The 15,703-nt window shown below is 38.8% G+C and overlaps 1 protein-coding gene across 1 annotated transcript in view; it reads left to right on the top strand.

Moving 5' to 3' along the window:
- The window catches only part of WDR93 (WD repeat domain 93), a 47,205-nt gene that overhangs the window by 11,949 nt on the left and 19,553 nt on the right, over positions 1–15,703 (top strand). Inside the window, exons 4-7 of the mRNA XM_045561711.1 lie at positions 1,236–1,300; positions 5,781–5,859; positions 8,264–8,373; positions 12,524–12,608. Of these exons, the coding sequence (XP_045417667.1) occupies positions 1,236–1,300; positions 5,781–5,859; positions 8,264–8,373; positions 12,524–12,608 (339 nt within the window). The remainder of the gene's footprint in view (positions 1–1,235; positions 1,301–5,780; positions 5,860–8,263; positions 8,374–12,523; positions 12,609–15,703) is intronic.

The following is a 15,703-nucleotide window of genomic DNA, read 5'->3' as shown; positions in this document are numbered from 1 at the left end:
GTTATGTAAGATGTTAACATTAGGCAAAGCGAGAGGAGGGATATAAGGGAAGTCTTTGTGCTACTTTTGCAACTTTTTTGTGAGTCTAAAATTAGTTCAAAATAAAAAGCTTAAAAAATGAAAAGGAAAATATAATGGGAAAACTTAGTGAGTGATAGAATATGTGCGTGGATGAGGGAGAGGGGAGGCATGCTGGGAACAGTGGGAACAGTTACCTACTGCCTTAGGTAACTGCTGGATGATCATGCCATTCTCTGGTAACAATTATAGGAGAGTAAGGTTTCAAGGGTCTGTGAGTTGAAGAATTCCATTTTAACATGCACAGATTTGAGGCACCTGGAGGATATCTGTGTGGAAATGTTGATACACAGAATGAGTTTGGTCTTAAGATAGGATCATATTTATCAGGCTGCATTATACTAGTTGACTGCATGTCTGTGTAACCCTCAATATGATGAATTTGAAGGCAGACTGCCTTGGTGTCCCTAGCACATATATTGGTATGGAGCAGATACTCCATGAAATTTTATTGAGTTGAGTTAGACTTTCACCCACAGCGGGCCAGATGTCTTTGCAATGTCTATACTGTGGTGTGGAGGCAGGTTATTAGTGTCAGGGAGGCACCTAAAGAAAGAGGTAAGAAGTCATGGTGGGTCATGATCATATACTGGAGCCCTTACATTAAATGGGAATTAGATTGACAGAATTACATATTAATTCAACAAAATTAAAGAGCATAAAACATAAAGAGCTTATTGGGATGGAGAGGTGAGGCACATGGATGGGTGAGATATGATCCTTTTTCTCAAACAATCTGTGCACTGGCAAGAGGAAGGCAACACACTCAGAGGAAACAGTTGGTAACAATGTGAAGCAATAAGGGATGATGCACTAGAGCAGGTGGACAGGAATCCAGAGTGGATTGGTATGGTCGACATGCTTGCAGGAACTTCTAGGAGATGCAGGTAGGGCCAGGGTAGGTGGAGAGAACCCAGGAAGGAAAATTACCCGAGAATGTCCAGTGAGGGGTGGAGGGGTGGAGGAGTGGAGGAGTGGAGGACGGCAAGGAGACCAAGAGCAGTGTAGGCAGTGGAGGGCCAGGGAGGGGCCTCAGATGCATGAGCTTATGATGCTAAGTTCAGAAAGTCAAATGTAAAATTCTAATTCTTCTTTGGCTCACTTGTCTGTCTTACTTATTTTTCTTTACTTACTTCTCACTTATATTTCTGTTTCAGGTATCATTAGACTACTTTATTTTTGTAAGGATGGTCTTTTCGTAAGCAAAGCCATCAATGAAGTGGTGAGTTCCTGTTTTCACCTTTAGCTGGGCCAAAAGCTGTAGCAAATTAAGTTTACTTTTAATATGGAAGAAATGATAGCTGTCCTATATTTAAAAGAAATATTCAGCTCAAAATAATCTTAATGCTAAAAAAAAAAAAGGAAATAGAGTATTCCCTGGTCAGAGAGTCTCCTCCAAAATATCCAATTAAAAGATCGCCCCCGTCAGAGGGTAGAGGCTGAATGCCTTGGATTTATTTACTCTTTTGTCAAGAGAAGAAAACTACTGAGGAACTCCAGCTCAGATTTTTCTCTTGAGCATCAGACCAATGTATCACTCAGCTTCGAATGCTCTCGTTGTTTCCCTACCTACCATGTCTGCCTGTTAAATTTCTCCCATTCTTCAAGACCAGCTGAAATATCTCCTCCTCTAAGACACTTTCCTTCATATACCCAAGAAGAACTGATCTCTCCCTGCGTTGTGCCACCTCCACGAGAACACGATTTCTCTTACAGTGTTCTCTGCACTCGTTACACTCGTTTGTACAACGGCTGCTTCTCCTGAGAGCAGGGGCCTGTCTCACTCCCCTATGAATCACTTTTTCCCAGCTCATTGCCTGGCATACCGTCCATTCTCAGAAAGTGTATTTTGAATCAATGAATCCCCCAGAGAGAAGGTATAGCTCAGAGTAGATTTTTAACCATAATTTGTCTTCTAAGAAATATTAATACTATTGATGGACACCAAGGCAATTGGGAAAAGAAAATATTTTCAACAAATGATGCTGAAACACTGGATGAACAAATGTGGAAACAATGAACCTCAACTCCATACCATATATAAAAATTAAGTTTAATATGGATTTTAGATCTAAACATACGAGTTAAAACCATTATTCTTTTTGAAAAAAAACACACAAAATAATTTATGCTACCTTGGGGCAGGCAAAGATTTTTTAAGACATGAAAAACACTAATCATAAAATGAAATATTGATATTGGACTTTACCAAAATTAAAAACTTATCCTTCATGTCATATACAAAAATTGACTCAAAATAGATCATATACCTATATGTAAAACCTAAAACTGTAAAAATTCTAGAAGAAAACACAGGAAAAAGTCTTTGTGACCTTGGGTTAGGCAAAGATTTTTTAGCTACAACACCAAAAGCATGATCCATAAAAGAAGATTGATAAATTGGATTTTATCAAAATTTTAAATTTCTGTTCTGCAAAAGATATTGTTAAAAGAATGAAAAGACAAGCCATAGACTGGGAGAAATTATTGCAAATCACATATATGATCAAGGATGTATATCCAGAATATATAAAGAACTCTCAAAACAAGGAAATAATGTGATTTTTTAAATGGGAAAAGGATTTGAAAAGACAGTTCACCAAAGAAGATATATGGAAGGCAGATAAGATGCTCAATATCATTAGTCATTAGGGAGTAGAAATTAAAATCATAATGAAATACCATTACATATGTATTAGAATGCCTCAAATTAAAAACACTATGCCAAGTGTTGGCAAAGATACAGAACAACTGGAACTCCCCTACACTGCTGGTGGTAAAGTATAATGAATGATACAACCACTTTGGTAGTTTCTTAAAAAGTTAAACATAACTTACCATATGATCCAGCCATTTCACTCCTAGGTATTTACCCAGGAGAGATGAAAGCATATGTCCATACAGAGACTTATGTGTGAATGTTCATAGCAGCTTTATTTCTAATAGCCAAAAAACAGAAACCACCGAAATGTCCATGAACAGGTGAATGGAAAAGCAAATTATGGTATATTTATACAATGAGATACTATTCATTAATAAAAAAATGAACTTTTATGTCAGCAATGCATTTAATGACATATACAAATCTCAGAGTAATTATGCTAAGTGAAAGAAGTCAGACAAAAAAGAATACATACTCTCTGGGGTGGAGGTGGGAGGATCACTTGAGGTCAGGAGTTTGAGACCAGCCTGAGCAAGAGTGAGACCCCGTCTGTACTAAAAATAGAAAAATTAGCTGGATGTGGTGGCAAGCGCCTGTAGTCCCAGCTACTCAGGAGGCTGAGGCAGGAGGATCACTTGAGCCCAGGAGTTTGAGGTTGCTGTGAGCTAGGCTGACACCACGGTACTCTAGCCCAGGCGATAGACTGAGACTCTGTCTCAAAACAAAAAAAAAAATTAACAAAAATACATACTATGTGATTCCATTTTTATAAAACTATAGACAATGCAAACTAATCTAGTGACAGAAAACAGATCTGTTGTTGCCTGGGGCAACTTGAGGAACACAAAGGGGAAGGCAGAAACATTTGGAGGTGATGGGTATGTTCACTGTCTTGGTAGTGGCGATGGTTTCAAGGGGTATACATATGTCAAAACTTACCAAAGTGTACACTTCAAACGTGCAGTTTATTATATGTCATTACACGTCTAATGATGCTGTTAAAAAATTTTAAACTTCTGCTCATCAAAAGATGCTATTAGAGTTCAATCAGTAGCAGGAGCAGAGAGCAGCCCCACCACCACCATTTATAGAGTAATTGTCTAGGCAATAACCACCAATGGCTGATGGGGAATTTTATAATTGATGAGTCAGGATGACAACACCTGTTGTCAATTATCAATTTTGACATTACTAAACGAGAGACAACCAGCTATTATGGGCCTCCTGATATGCAGTAGGAAGGACACAGTGCACCCATGGAGTATTAGCACCAAAACAATTGAACCTAAATCTAATCAAAGCTCTGGATCTGATTACCAGTATATAGGAAATACAGGGACCTAGAGGAACATGTTAACACCATGGAGAGGTAGTCATTTGATCCACAATGTCCAATGCCATAGAATAAATGACCTTGTTTCTTCAACAAATAAATGGCAAAGAGAAAAACAAATGAGGGGGCTATTATAAATTTAAAGAGACTTCTCTGGGAGGCCGAGGCGGGTGGATCGGTCGAGGTCAGGAGTTCGAGACCAGCCTGAGCAAGAGCGAGACCCTGTCTCTACTAAAAATAGAAAGAAATTATCTGGCCAACTAAAAATATATACAAAAAATTAGCCGGGCATGGTGGCGCATGCCTGTAGTCCCAGCTACTCGGGAGGCTGAGGCAGGAGGATCGCTTAAGCCCAGGAGTCTGAGGTTGCTATGAGCTAGGCTGACGCCACGGCACTCACTCTAGCCTGGGCAACAAAGCGAGACTTTGTCTCAAAAGAAAAAAAAAATAAAGAGACTTAAGAGAGATATTAACTAAATACAATCCACGAACTTCATTTGGATCCTGATGTGAACAAACCAATTGTGAAAAGACATTTATGACATTTGTGAGACAACTGAGGAAATTCAAAAACAGACTGGATATTAAATGATACTTAGGAATTGTTAATATTTTAGGCTTAAATAAAAATATTAGTGAGTTTGGAAGGTAATAAATAAAACAGGATTTGTCATATATTGATAATTGTTGAAGTTGAGTAATGGATATATACAGAGTTGTTATTCTATTTTCTTCCTTTTTGTATGCTTAAAAATTTCCATAACAAGTTGATACTAAAATCTATAAATTAAAAAAAATTTTAACTGGTTCTTGTTAAATAAATTAGGGGACTTACCAGTCTAACTAATCTAGCCCACCTTATATTTTTTTGTTTTATTTTTGTTTTTTTTGAGACAGAGACTCACTCTGTTGTCCAGGCTAGAGTGCTGTGATGTTAGCATAGCTCACAGCAACCTCAAACTCCTGGGCTTAAGCAATCCTTCTGCCTCAGCCTCCTGAGTAGCTGGGACTACAGGCATGCGCCACCATGCCTGGCTAACTTTTTCTATATATTTTTAGTTGTCCAGCTAATTTCTTTCTATTTTTAGTAGAGACAGTGTCTCGCTCTTGGCTCAGGCTGGTCTCGAACTCCTGACCTTGAGCAATCCTCCCGCCTCAGCCTCCCAGAGTGCTAGGATTATAGGTGTGAGCCACCACCTTATTTTGCTAGTAATCTTCAACCTCCTTAAAGATACAGCATAACCATGCACATTGAGCCTCTCTCACCTTGCCCAAAATTTGAGCAGGTTTCATACTAGGTTATGGTTAGTCTCTGCTATAGTCTGGATGGAGCCTTTTGTCCAGCAACCACTAGTTTTCAGTATTGTGTAGAATTTATTTCAATCCAATTGAATAATCGGGTACCAACACAAGCTTTAGGGTTTGCATACCTGACCAAGAGATCCAAGATTATGCCACAAATCGACAGGAGTATTTAAGAAACCAGAAAATAAGTCCAAAAACATTTAGAAAAGTGAGTTCCACTTTTTTACATACCATGTTGTCCAATTTCTGTACAAAAATGGGAAGTGTGAAGCAGTTTAAGGCAATTTTTCATGTCCCAAGCTTTAAAGGGATATCTGTTCTTGGGTGGGAACCACAGAAAGCCCTGGATATGTTCTCTGTCACCAGGCTGAGCTCACTCTATCACCAGCTATTTCTTTTTAGGATGATGCCAGCAAGCAAATCACCTGTATGAAGATGGAGATCTCTCAAGGAGGAGACTTTGCAGCTTTCCTCCTCCAAGGCAAGATTAACCAAAGACAGTTAACATGGTTCAGATTTTCAATTTCTTCCAGATGAGTACTTTTTTCCCGCCAAACTTTTTATTTAGAACTTATTTTAGATTTACAGAAGAGTTGCAGAGATAGGACAGAGAGTTTCCCTATCCTATACCCTTTACCCATCTTCCCTAATACCAACATTCAAAATGACCATGCTACATTTGTCAAAGGTAAGCAAATAACATTAGTACAATATAATTAACTATTAACTACAGATTTTTTTTGGTGCAGATTTTACTGGTTTTCCCACTAATCAAATTTTTTGTTACAAGGTTCAATCCAGGATACCATATTATATTTAGTAATTGTTTCTCCCTAATCTACTCCCATCTGTGACAGTTTCTTGATCTTTCCTTGTTTTTCATGGCCTTGACACTTTTGAAGAGAACGAGTCAGATATTTTGAAGAATATCCCTCAATTTCAGTTTGTCTGATTTTTTTTCTCATGATTCAGCTGGGGTTAAGGATTTTGGGGGAAGATACCACAGAGATGATATTTTCTCCCTTGACCCACATCCAGCCGAAATCCACTTCGGAATTTTACAATGAATGAGGCCTCTGGGCTATAAAAGAAGACAACAGGAACATTGGTCCATGTCTCCCAAATCAATTTGCTTTGGTTAAAATAAGATATTAAGATGTAGAGTTGTCTTCAATAGTGGGAATCTCAGTACCTCTCTTGTCTGGGAGTTGCCTCTCCACTTCTTCTGATTGCATTGTATCAAGGGGCATGTGATAGCAACGAGACTCACTACTGCTAATATTAACCTTGATCACTTAGTAAAAGTAGTGTCTTCCAGGTTTCTCCACTGTAAAGCCACTGTTTTTCCCTTTCCATGCTCTGTAAGGAGCAAGTCACTAAGTCCAGACCACGCTCAAAGGGAGATGATTTAAGATCTACCGCCTTGAGGCGGGAGAATCAAAGACTTTTTGGACATATGTTAAAACCACCACAATATACCATGGAGTACTACTTAGCAATAAAAAGGAATGAAATAATGTCATTTGCAGCAACTTGATTGGAACTGGAGACCATTATCCTAAGTGAAATATCTCAGGAATGGAACACCAAACACCGTATGTTCTCACTAATAAGTGGGAGCTACACAATAGCCATACACAGGCACAAAGAGATATAAAGGACACTGGAAACCAGGAAGACAGAAGGCTAGGAGGGGGAGTTTAGTGTACCTATTAGGTACAATGAACACTGTCCTGGTGACAGGCGCAGCAAAAGCCTTGACTTAAGCATTACACAAGGTATCCGTGTAACAAAAACATTTGTACCCCCTTAATATTTAGAAATAAAAACAAACAAAACCACCACAGTAATTAATATTTTGGGGTGACACTTTCAGATGATGCAAATGTGCTGTTTCTCCTTACAGTTTTACCGCCAATCTCAGCACATCCTTGGAGCTTGCCTGTTGCAGTTATCACAGTGGTAATAGAACATATTTTATTCACGTATTTGTTATCTTGACTTTTAACTTTTACATATTTCGATAGATGGTATTTAAGCCCATATTTTATACTCTTGCCCAAAGCCCCTCAAATGTTAGGTGCTTGAGGGAGATATATATTTGATAATGCTTTGTGTATTTGAGGAAACTTTTGTACCATCTCTATTAGTTTCCTATGGCTGCCATAACAAGGTACCACAAACTGGGTGGCTTAAAACAAAAGATATTATTCTCTCACAATCCTGGAGGCCAGAAGTCTGAAATTAAGGTGTGCAGATGATTACTTTTTAAAGGAAACGTTTAGCCAGGATTCCATACCATGGGAGAGCAACATTTCCGGGTTGACAGGTACACGTACAGCAGCTAAGAATGTTTCTGTGACAAAATCAAGTCCCACAACCACCCAATAAGTTGTCATCTCCTCAAATATTGTTCAGAAGAATTCTTTTGAGGCATCTTTCCTAATTCTTACTCTTCCTTAGCCATACTCCCCTCGGTTACTGATTCTATATATGCCATCAACCTCCCCAGACAGGTATAACTCAAGGCAAAACATCAGTGGAATTTATCATTTGCAACACAGAAAACATGGGGACCGGGCAGAGCAGGCAGTTGGGTTGAAAACTGTGCTGCACCCGTGCTGTCACTGTGAGAAGCCTGTTTCCCTCAGATGGTCGTGGCCCGAGGGCATAACTCTCCCTGGGAAAGTGATCTGGGGAGTGAGGACTCGCAGTAACCATTGCGGAAGTACATCTCCTTTCATTCGTTGAAGTTGCTGTTCCCTGGGTGCCTGCTACAGAGGTGGCTGATCTCCGTGCCAGCAGTTCTGAGCAGACAGGCCATTTCGTAGAGGAGACTTGTGGCCTACTTGCAGTTGCTCAATGACTCTGGTTTCCCAACGCAGGAGCTGGAGAGGTTTGGCTGGATGTGTATAAATTGCCCAAGGAGACTTGGCTCAAGGAAGTGGAGCACTCCCAACTCACTTCAAATTCGAAGAAAAAAGTCAAACAACTGGTAGGAAACATCTCTGCTTTTAACTGAGGTTTCTCCCTTGACCCACATCTAGCCTAAATCCTCTTTGGAATTTCGCAATGAATGAGGCCTCTGGGCTATAAGAGGACAACAGGAACATTGGCCCATGTCTCCCAAATCAGTTGCTTTGGTTAAAATAAGATATTAAAAAGTAGAGGTGTCTTCGGTAGTGGAAATCTCGGTACCTCTCTTGTCTGGGAGCTGCCTCTCCACTGAGACCCCTCCCAGGCATTTCTCTGGAAGGAAAGTCTTTTGTCTGACTATTGCTCATAGGTAATTTTCTTCCCCTCCTGGCTGAAATAATCCTTTCATGCCTTGAATTCCACTAAATTTGGAATTTGTGGTGTAAAGGGGTTGTTCTCAATATACAGAAATACGTATATTCTTTATATTATTCTTAGAAGGTAGTAACTCTGCCTTTTAGTTTACATATAATGCCTGAGCCTTGTGCTATGTCTTTAAGATATAGTTGCTCAGTAAATAGTAAGACATAATTTGCTTATTTATACGATGTGTGCTTATTATTTTTCTTTTTTAACTACCACCAACTAATATTGAGCACCCCTTTAAAACACATTGTATTAAGTGCTAAAGAATTAGTGATTATTATTAATCACTAATTAATAATTAGCAATAATTATTAATACAGGAGACAAAGATTTAGACCCACATTCACTGCTGAGCTTATTAAGGGGCTGTGAATAAATGCCTTTCCCCCCAGTCTTCATAGTGGAGTGTAGTCCTGTGTCTCTGGGGGAGTTGCCAGCCCAGAGATCTTCCTCCTTTAAACTCTTACAGAATTTATTGTTTGTACCTCTTTTTTTTTTTTTGACACTTCTTACATACTTTCTCGGTTTTTAGTTATCTTTTTACGCATGAAAGTCCTTTTGTCTTCAATAGATGATAAATTTCTGCTTTTTGTCAACCAATCTCATAGTATCATACTTAGTACCCAAAAGATACATTTTTTGATAGACTAATTTGTTATGCAAGTAGAAAAATCACCGTGAATGGCAGTGGTTTCTTACCATAATTCACTCCTTTTTCTTACACTGAGAAGCAACCAGCTAATGCCAGTTACAGTGGTAGTTCTTTTACTATGAATGATATTTAGAGTGAATTAGGTATAATTCTCAATCCATCATGCTGGCAGGAAAAAAAAGAGAAAAAAATAAAATAAATATAATTCTCAACATCACTGATACATTTTGCCAATCAGAAATATTTGCTTCAACTTAGATTTTATTATGTCCTAACTCATCTCCTCACCGCTATTCATTCATATTTCCTCTTATTAACTATTTCTTGTTTCCCCAATTACTTTTTAAGATCCTGGAAAACAGGGATCTTTTTAAGATCCTATAGGCCAGAAGACCACACAAATATTGGCCCTTGATGCCTACTGCATGAATCCACTTCTCACAAGAATAACGGAGGGCGGGGGGAGGAAGAGCATCTCAGAAGATGAAAGGGGAAAGGGAGAACATACATCAAACCTATTGTGAATTAATTTCTCATTTTTCTCGTTAGAACACTCTCGAACCCATTTCTACAGATAATTTAGAAGCGGTAAGAAATTTAAAGAAAATCTGAGAGACTTAAGTTGCATTTTAGAAATTTTTATTTTTACTTGAAATTTACCTTAAATATCAAATATATTAGCAAAATGTTCCACCAGGGTACTGTTTTCAGATTCTCTGTGACTTAATCTCCCATCCTTGAGGATAATTTACTCAAATCCCTTTGTCCAGAGGTGGATTTACCTGAAGTTAAGAGAGCTTGAGGCTGGGTGTGGTGGCTCATGCCTGTAATCCTAGCACTCTGGGAGGCCAAGGCGGGAGGATTGCTTGAGATCAGGAGTTCAAGAATAGAAAAAATTAGGCAGTCAACTAAAAATAGAAACAAACAAATTAGCTGGGTGTAGTGGTGTGCACCTGTAGTCCCAGCTAATTGGGAGGCTGAGGCAGGAGGATCACTTGAACCCAGGAGTCTGAGGTTGCTGTGAGCTAGGCTGATGCCACCGTACTCATTCTAGCCCAGGCAACAAAGTGAGACTGTCTCAAAAAAAAAAAAAACCTTGAATTTCAGAGGAACCTCACTTTGGGTCCCCAGGAGGACTCCTACCAATGCGTTCACATGGTGGTATATTTTTGTAAAATTGACAAAAGTAACATATTTTAACCACAATCACTTAATACCACTGTCTCTTTTCACTCTAACTTCGTTGTCACAATTTCCCCCATATTGGATGAAATTAGAGTGGCCATGGGCATTTAGTGTTTATAATTTTGTGTTTTTACTTACTTGAGGGCCCCTTGATACCTAGATATGCCCCTCCCAAAATAACAGCCCAATCCACCAAGCCAAGTGACTTAGGGGGTTTTGTCTTTGTCTTGGAATACCTTAGAGCAGCAGTCCCCAACCTTTTTGGAACAAGGGACTGGTTTCATGGAAGACAATTTTTCCACAGATGAGGGGGAGGGTTGGGATAGTTTTGGGATGATTCATTACATTTATTGTGCAGTCAAACCTCTTTGCTAATGATAATCTGTATATGCAGCTGCTCCCCAGCGCTCAGCTCCACCTCAGATCATCGGGCATTAGATTCTCATAAGTAGAGCGCAACCCAGATCCCTCCCATGTGCAGTTTACAGTAGGGTTTGAGCTCCTATGAGAATCGAATGCTGCAGCTGATCTGTCAGGAGGCGGAGCTTATGTAGTGATGGGAGCACTGGGGAGCAGCTGTAAATACAGATGAAGCTTCACTCCCTCGCTCTCCCGCTGCTCACCTCCTGCTGTGTGGTCCAGTTCCTAACAGGCCACACACCAGTACTGGTTGGAGGCCCGGGGGTTGGGGACCACAGCCTTAGAGAACAGAGAGGCTTCCGTGTAGTTTCCTAGCTCACCCTCTGAGACACGGAGCACACCATGCTATCCAGAGGGTTAGCTCTTAGGGGACTCAGTCATATCAGTAGAGTAGTGGTGGACTTCTGAAATGGAAGTTTCTTGCTAGAGCTCTTTCTTTTTTCCAATTTTAAATTATATTATGTTGCAAATTATACAAATAGTACATGAATGCATCATTCTTGGAAAAGTCGGGTCAGTCAGCAAAACAGCCCTCTCCAGGGGTAATCACCATTATTGGCTTGGTATATGTTTTCTAGATCTTTAGTGTATACTTATATTCTTATGTTTATTTCAAAAAATATAGTTTCATTTCATGGGAATTTTTTTCTACATAAGTGGCATCATACTATATATATTTTCTTACAAACTTGCATTTTCTTACTCATCCACTGTGATCAGAGAACATTCTTTATATATTTGAATCCTTTTAAGTTTATTGAGACTTGTTTATGCCCAGAATGTGGTTTACCTTGGTAAGTGTTCCCTGTGCACTTGAACGGAATATATATTCTGCTGTTATTGGTCAAGCTAGTCAAGTCTTCTATAGCCTTACTGCTTTTCGTTCTATATCCTTAGTGTATTCTTACTGATTTTCTGTCTACTTATTCCACAAGTTATTGAAAGAGGAATCTCTAAGATTGTATATTTATCTATTTCTTTTTTCACTTCTATGAGTTTTTGCTTCACGTATTTTGCAGCTATTAATAATTTATAATGTTATATCTTCTGATGAATTGATCATTTTATCATTATTTGCTCTTTGATACCTGATAATTTTTTTGTTCTGAAATCTTCTATGCCATATATTAATATAGCCACCCCAGCTTTCTTTTGATTAGTTCTAGTAAGCTATACCTTTTTCTGTACTTTTACTTTGGACATATTTGTGTCATTATATTTAAAATAAGTTTCTCTCTTTCCCCCTATGGCTTCAGATTATGAGTCATAAAATGAATTTCTTTTTGACAGCATGTAATTGGGCCTTGCCTTTTTATACAATCTGACAGTCTCTGCCTTTTAATTGGGGTGTTTAGACCATATACATTTAATGTGATTATTGATATGCTTGGGTTTAAATCTAGCACCTTGCTATTTACTTTCTATTTGTCCCATCCATTTTTCTTCCTTTTTCCTGTTTTTCCGCCTTCTTTTAGAATGAATGTTTTTAATGATTCCATTTCATATATTTTGTTCGCTTATTAGCTATGCCTTTTTCTTATTTTAGGATACAAACATTTGTTTTAAAGGAGACATTAAGTTGAGTCTTCCAGTTCATATAATGAAGATCAAACCCCCTAAACCTATTACAGGTAAATATGGTTCCACTAATACTGTCTTTTCTTTTGCCATTGATTTCTCCATTTTTCCCTTTCTCCACATTTCTAATCTTTTCTATTAATATTCATTAGCAGTAATATGTAAGTTACAAGCATAGTTCTGAAGAGGAAACTTCTTAACACTTGTAAGCTCTGGGACCTTAAAACAAAAACCATAACTCTGCCCAGGGAGGAGGCAAAGGCTTTGTCAGACGAAGAGACATTTGGGCAAGGTTTTAAAGAACAAGTGGGAGTTGGTCAAGAGGAGCTGAAGGGATAGCCACTGTAGGCAGAGAGGAGAGTGTATCCTCTCAGCACTTGCACATGATCTCAAAGACAAAGCTATAGAATTGTTCACGGTAGCATCATTTACACAGGCAAAAGATTGGGTAGATAACCTCTGGTACACTTACACAAAGGAATACTTTGCAACCATTAAAAAACAAAAGCGAAATGTAAAAAGCCAAGAATAGACAATTTGCTCTTGTAAAAGAACATGGTGGTAGGACTTTCTCCATCAAAATTCATTACAAAACTACAGTAATTAAGACAAGATAAAATAAGAAAGCAAATAATAGAAATATAAATGAAATATAAAAGTGTAGATAGAAATAGTAGATAGAAAAATAGATGAATAAATAGATGGATGAACAGAATAGAGAAGCCAGAACAGACTCAGGCATAAATGGATACTTGATGCATTACAGAGGCGGCCCCACAAAGCAGTGGAGAAAGGGTGGTCACTTCAGTAAGCGGTGCTGGTTGTCCACGTCGAGACAAAAATAAAACTTAACCCCTGCTTCATATCATACACAAAACTAAATTCCAGGTGAGTTGTGGAAGTAAATATGAAGGGCAAAGCAATAAAGCTATTAGGAAATTATAGTATAAACAATATCTTTATGACCTCTGGGCAGGGAAAGACTTTTAACCAAGACACAAAAAGTGCTTACAATAAAAGAAAATTTTGATAAATTTGATTACATTAAAATTAAGAACTTCTGATCATCCAAAGACATCATTAAAAGCCTGAAAGAGCAAGCCACATTGTGGAAGAAGATATTTGCAAAACACATAAAACTTATTAATGGTCCATATCCAGAATATATAAAGAATTCCTACAAATTATTAAGAAAAAAGATACTCCAGTACAAAACAGGCAAGAGTTGTACAGGCCATTCACATAAGAGGTTATTCAAATAGCCAATAAACGTATGAAAAGGGGCTCACTGTCATTAGTCGTAAGAGAAATGCAAATTAAAACCACAATGAGATACCACTGCACGCACACTAGAAAGGCTAAAATTATAAAAGACTTAACCTACTAAGTGTTAGTGAGGATGTGGAACAATCAGAACTTCCTTACATTGTACTTGGCAATGAAAATTGGTACATCCACTTTGGGAAACAGTTTGGTTTATCTAATAAGGTTGACAATAATTTATATCCTGTCACCCAGCATTTGAACTCCTAGGTAGGGTGACCAACCATATCAGTTTGCCTGACTGAGGGCTTTCCTGGGATGTGAGATTTTCAGTGCAAAAACTAGTAAAAACTCCTAAGCAAATCAGTCTGAGTCACCTTACTTCTAGGTAGGTACACATAGATTTGTAAGCAAATGTGTGCCAGGAGACAGCTACCAGAATGGTAATAGTAACATGATTTTTAATAGCCCCAACCACAAAACAACCAAATGTCCATCAACAGTAGAACAGATAAATTGTACTATATTCACTCAATGGAATACTATAGAGCAATGAAAAGGAACAAACTACAGCTACACACAACAAAATGGATAAATCTCACAAACAATATTGAGCAAAAGAAGGCAAGCACTGAGTTAATACTAATGGTTCCCCTTACATATAGTTCAAAATCAGGCACACACACAAAAAAACCTATAATATTGAGGGTGCATGTTTATGTGGTAAAAGTATAAATAACTGCAATGAAGTGGCTACGGTAAAGGAGAGTGGTTGCAATTATTCCCAGGGGGTTGTGATTGGAAGGGGGCCCTTGGGAAGCTTCTAGAGAGCTGGTGATATTCTGTTTCTTGACCCGAGTAGATAATAACAGATATTTGCTTTATAATAATTTATTAAGAAATATATTTTATGCCCTTTTCTGAATGTGTGTTACATTTCACAACAAGAAAAAGGTATAATAATTAAAAATTATGTAGTTATTAAATAACAATGAGGAACAGCTATAGTACTAATATGAAGTGATCTCCAAAATAAGTGAAAATCCAAGGGGTGTAGTATATAACAGCAGCTCTCAAACTTTAGCTGCATCAGCTTCTCTTGGAGGACTCATTAAAGCCCAGACTGCTGGGCCCCGTTGCAGAGTTCCGTCCCAGTAGGTCTGCATTGCTAACAAGTTCCCAGGTGACTCTGTTACTGCCGATTGGGCACCACCCTTTGAGAACTGCTAGTGTATAATATGAAACCATTCGTTTATGGAACAGGTGTGTCCTTCTAGAAAGTTATGCAAGAAACTGATGACAATTGTTGTGTCTGGGGAAGTGGCCAGGGGCACTGTGGGACCTCCTGGCAATTTCAGGGACTCAGGCACCTTCCAAAGTGAACAGAATTCTGAAACTCAGGGTGTGAACCTAGGAAATAAGCCACCCAGCTTTACTGAGGATTTAGGACAAATGAAAAAGAAGGAAATAAACAGTTTTGGGGCAAGGGGGTAATAATAAAAATGATTGACAAAGAAAGGAGATTTTTTTAAATGACGGTAATTGGATCAGCGTCAGCACAGGAAGAGACTGGGACTGCCTAACTGCATGGGTCTTCAGCAGTGGCTGCAAAGTGATGGCAGCCCGTGGGTTTGGGGCCTACCTTAGCTGAGGAGGCAGCAACAGTGACCAAAAGTCTCTAGTGGCATCGCGAACATTTCCCTGGCCTCCTTTGCAGAGATTCCGTAATCCAGAAGCAGAGAGAAGGATGTTGGGATGAAGAAAGAGGGAGGGCTGCTGCTCTCTGCCCGGCCACTGTGAGCCGGTGGGGTGGGGGAAAGGCCGGAAGAATACTGAACACCTGGGCTCACAGACCAATTGCAGAGCAAGAATGGATTTCTGAGGA

This window comes from Lemur catta, chromosome 9, assembly GCF_020740605.2.
Source record: "Lemur catta isolate mLemCat1 chromosome 9, mLemCat1.pri, whole genome shotgun sequence".
Classification (NCBI taxonomy): Eukaryota; Metazoa; Chordata; class Mammalia; order Primates; family Lemuridae; genus Lemur; species Lemur catta.
Note: the sequence above shows the minus strand (reverse complement) of the source record. Positions and strands in the feature narration are given on the sequence as shown.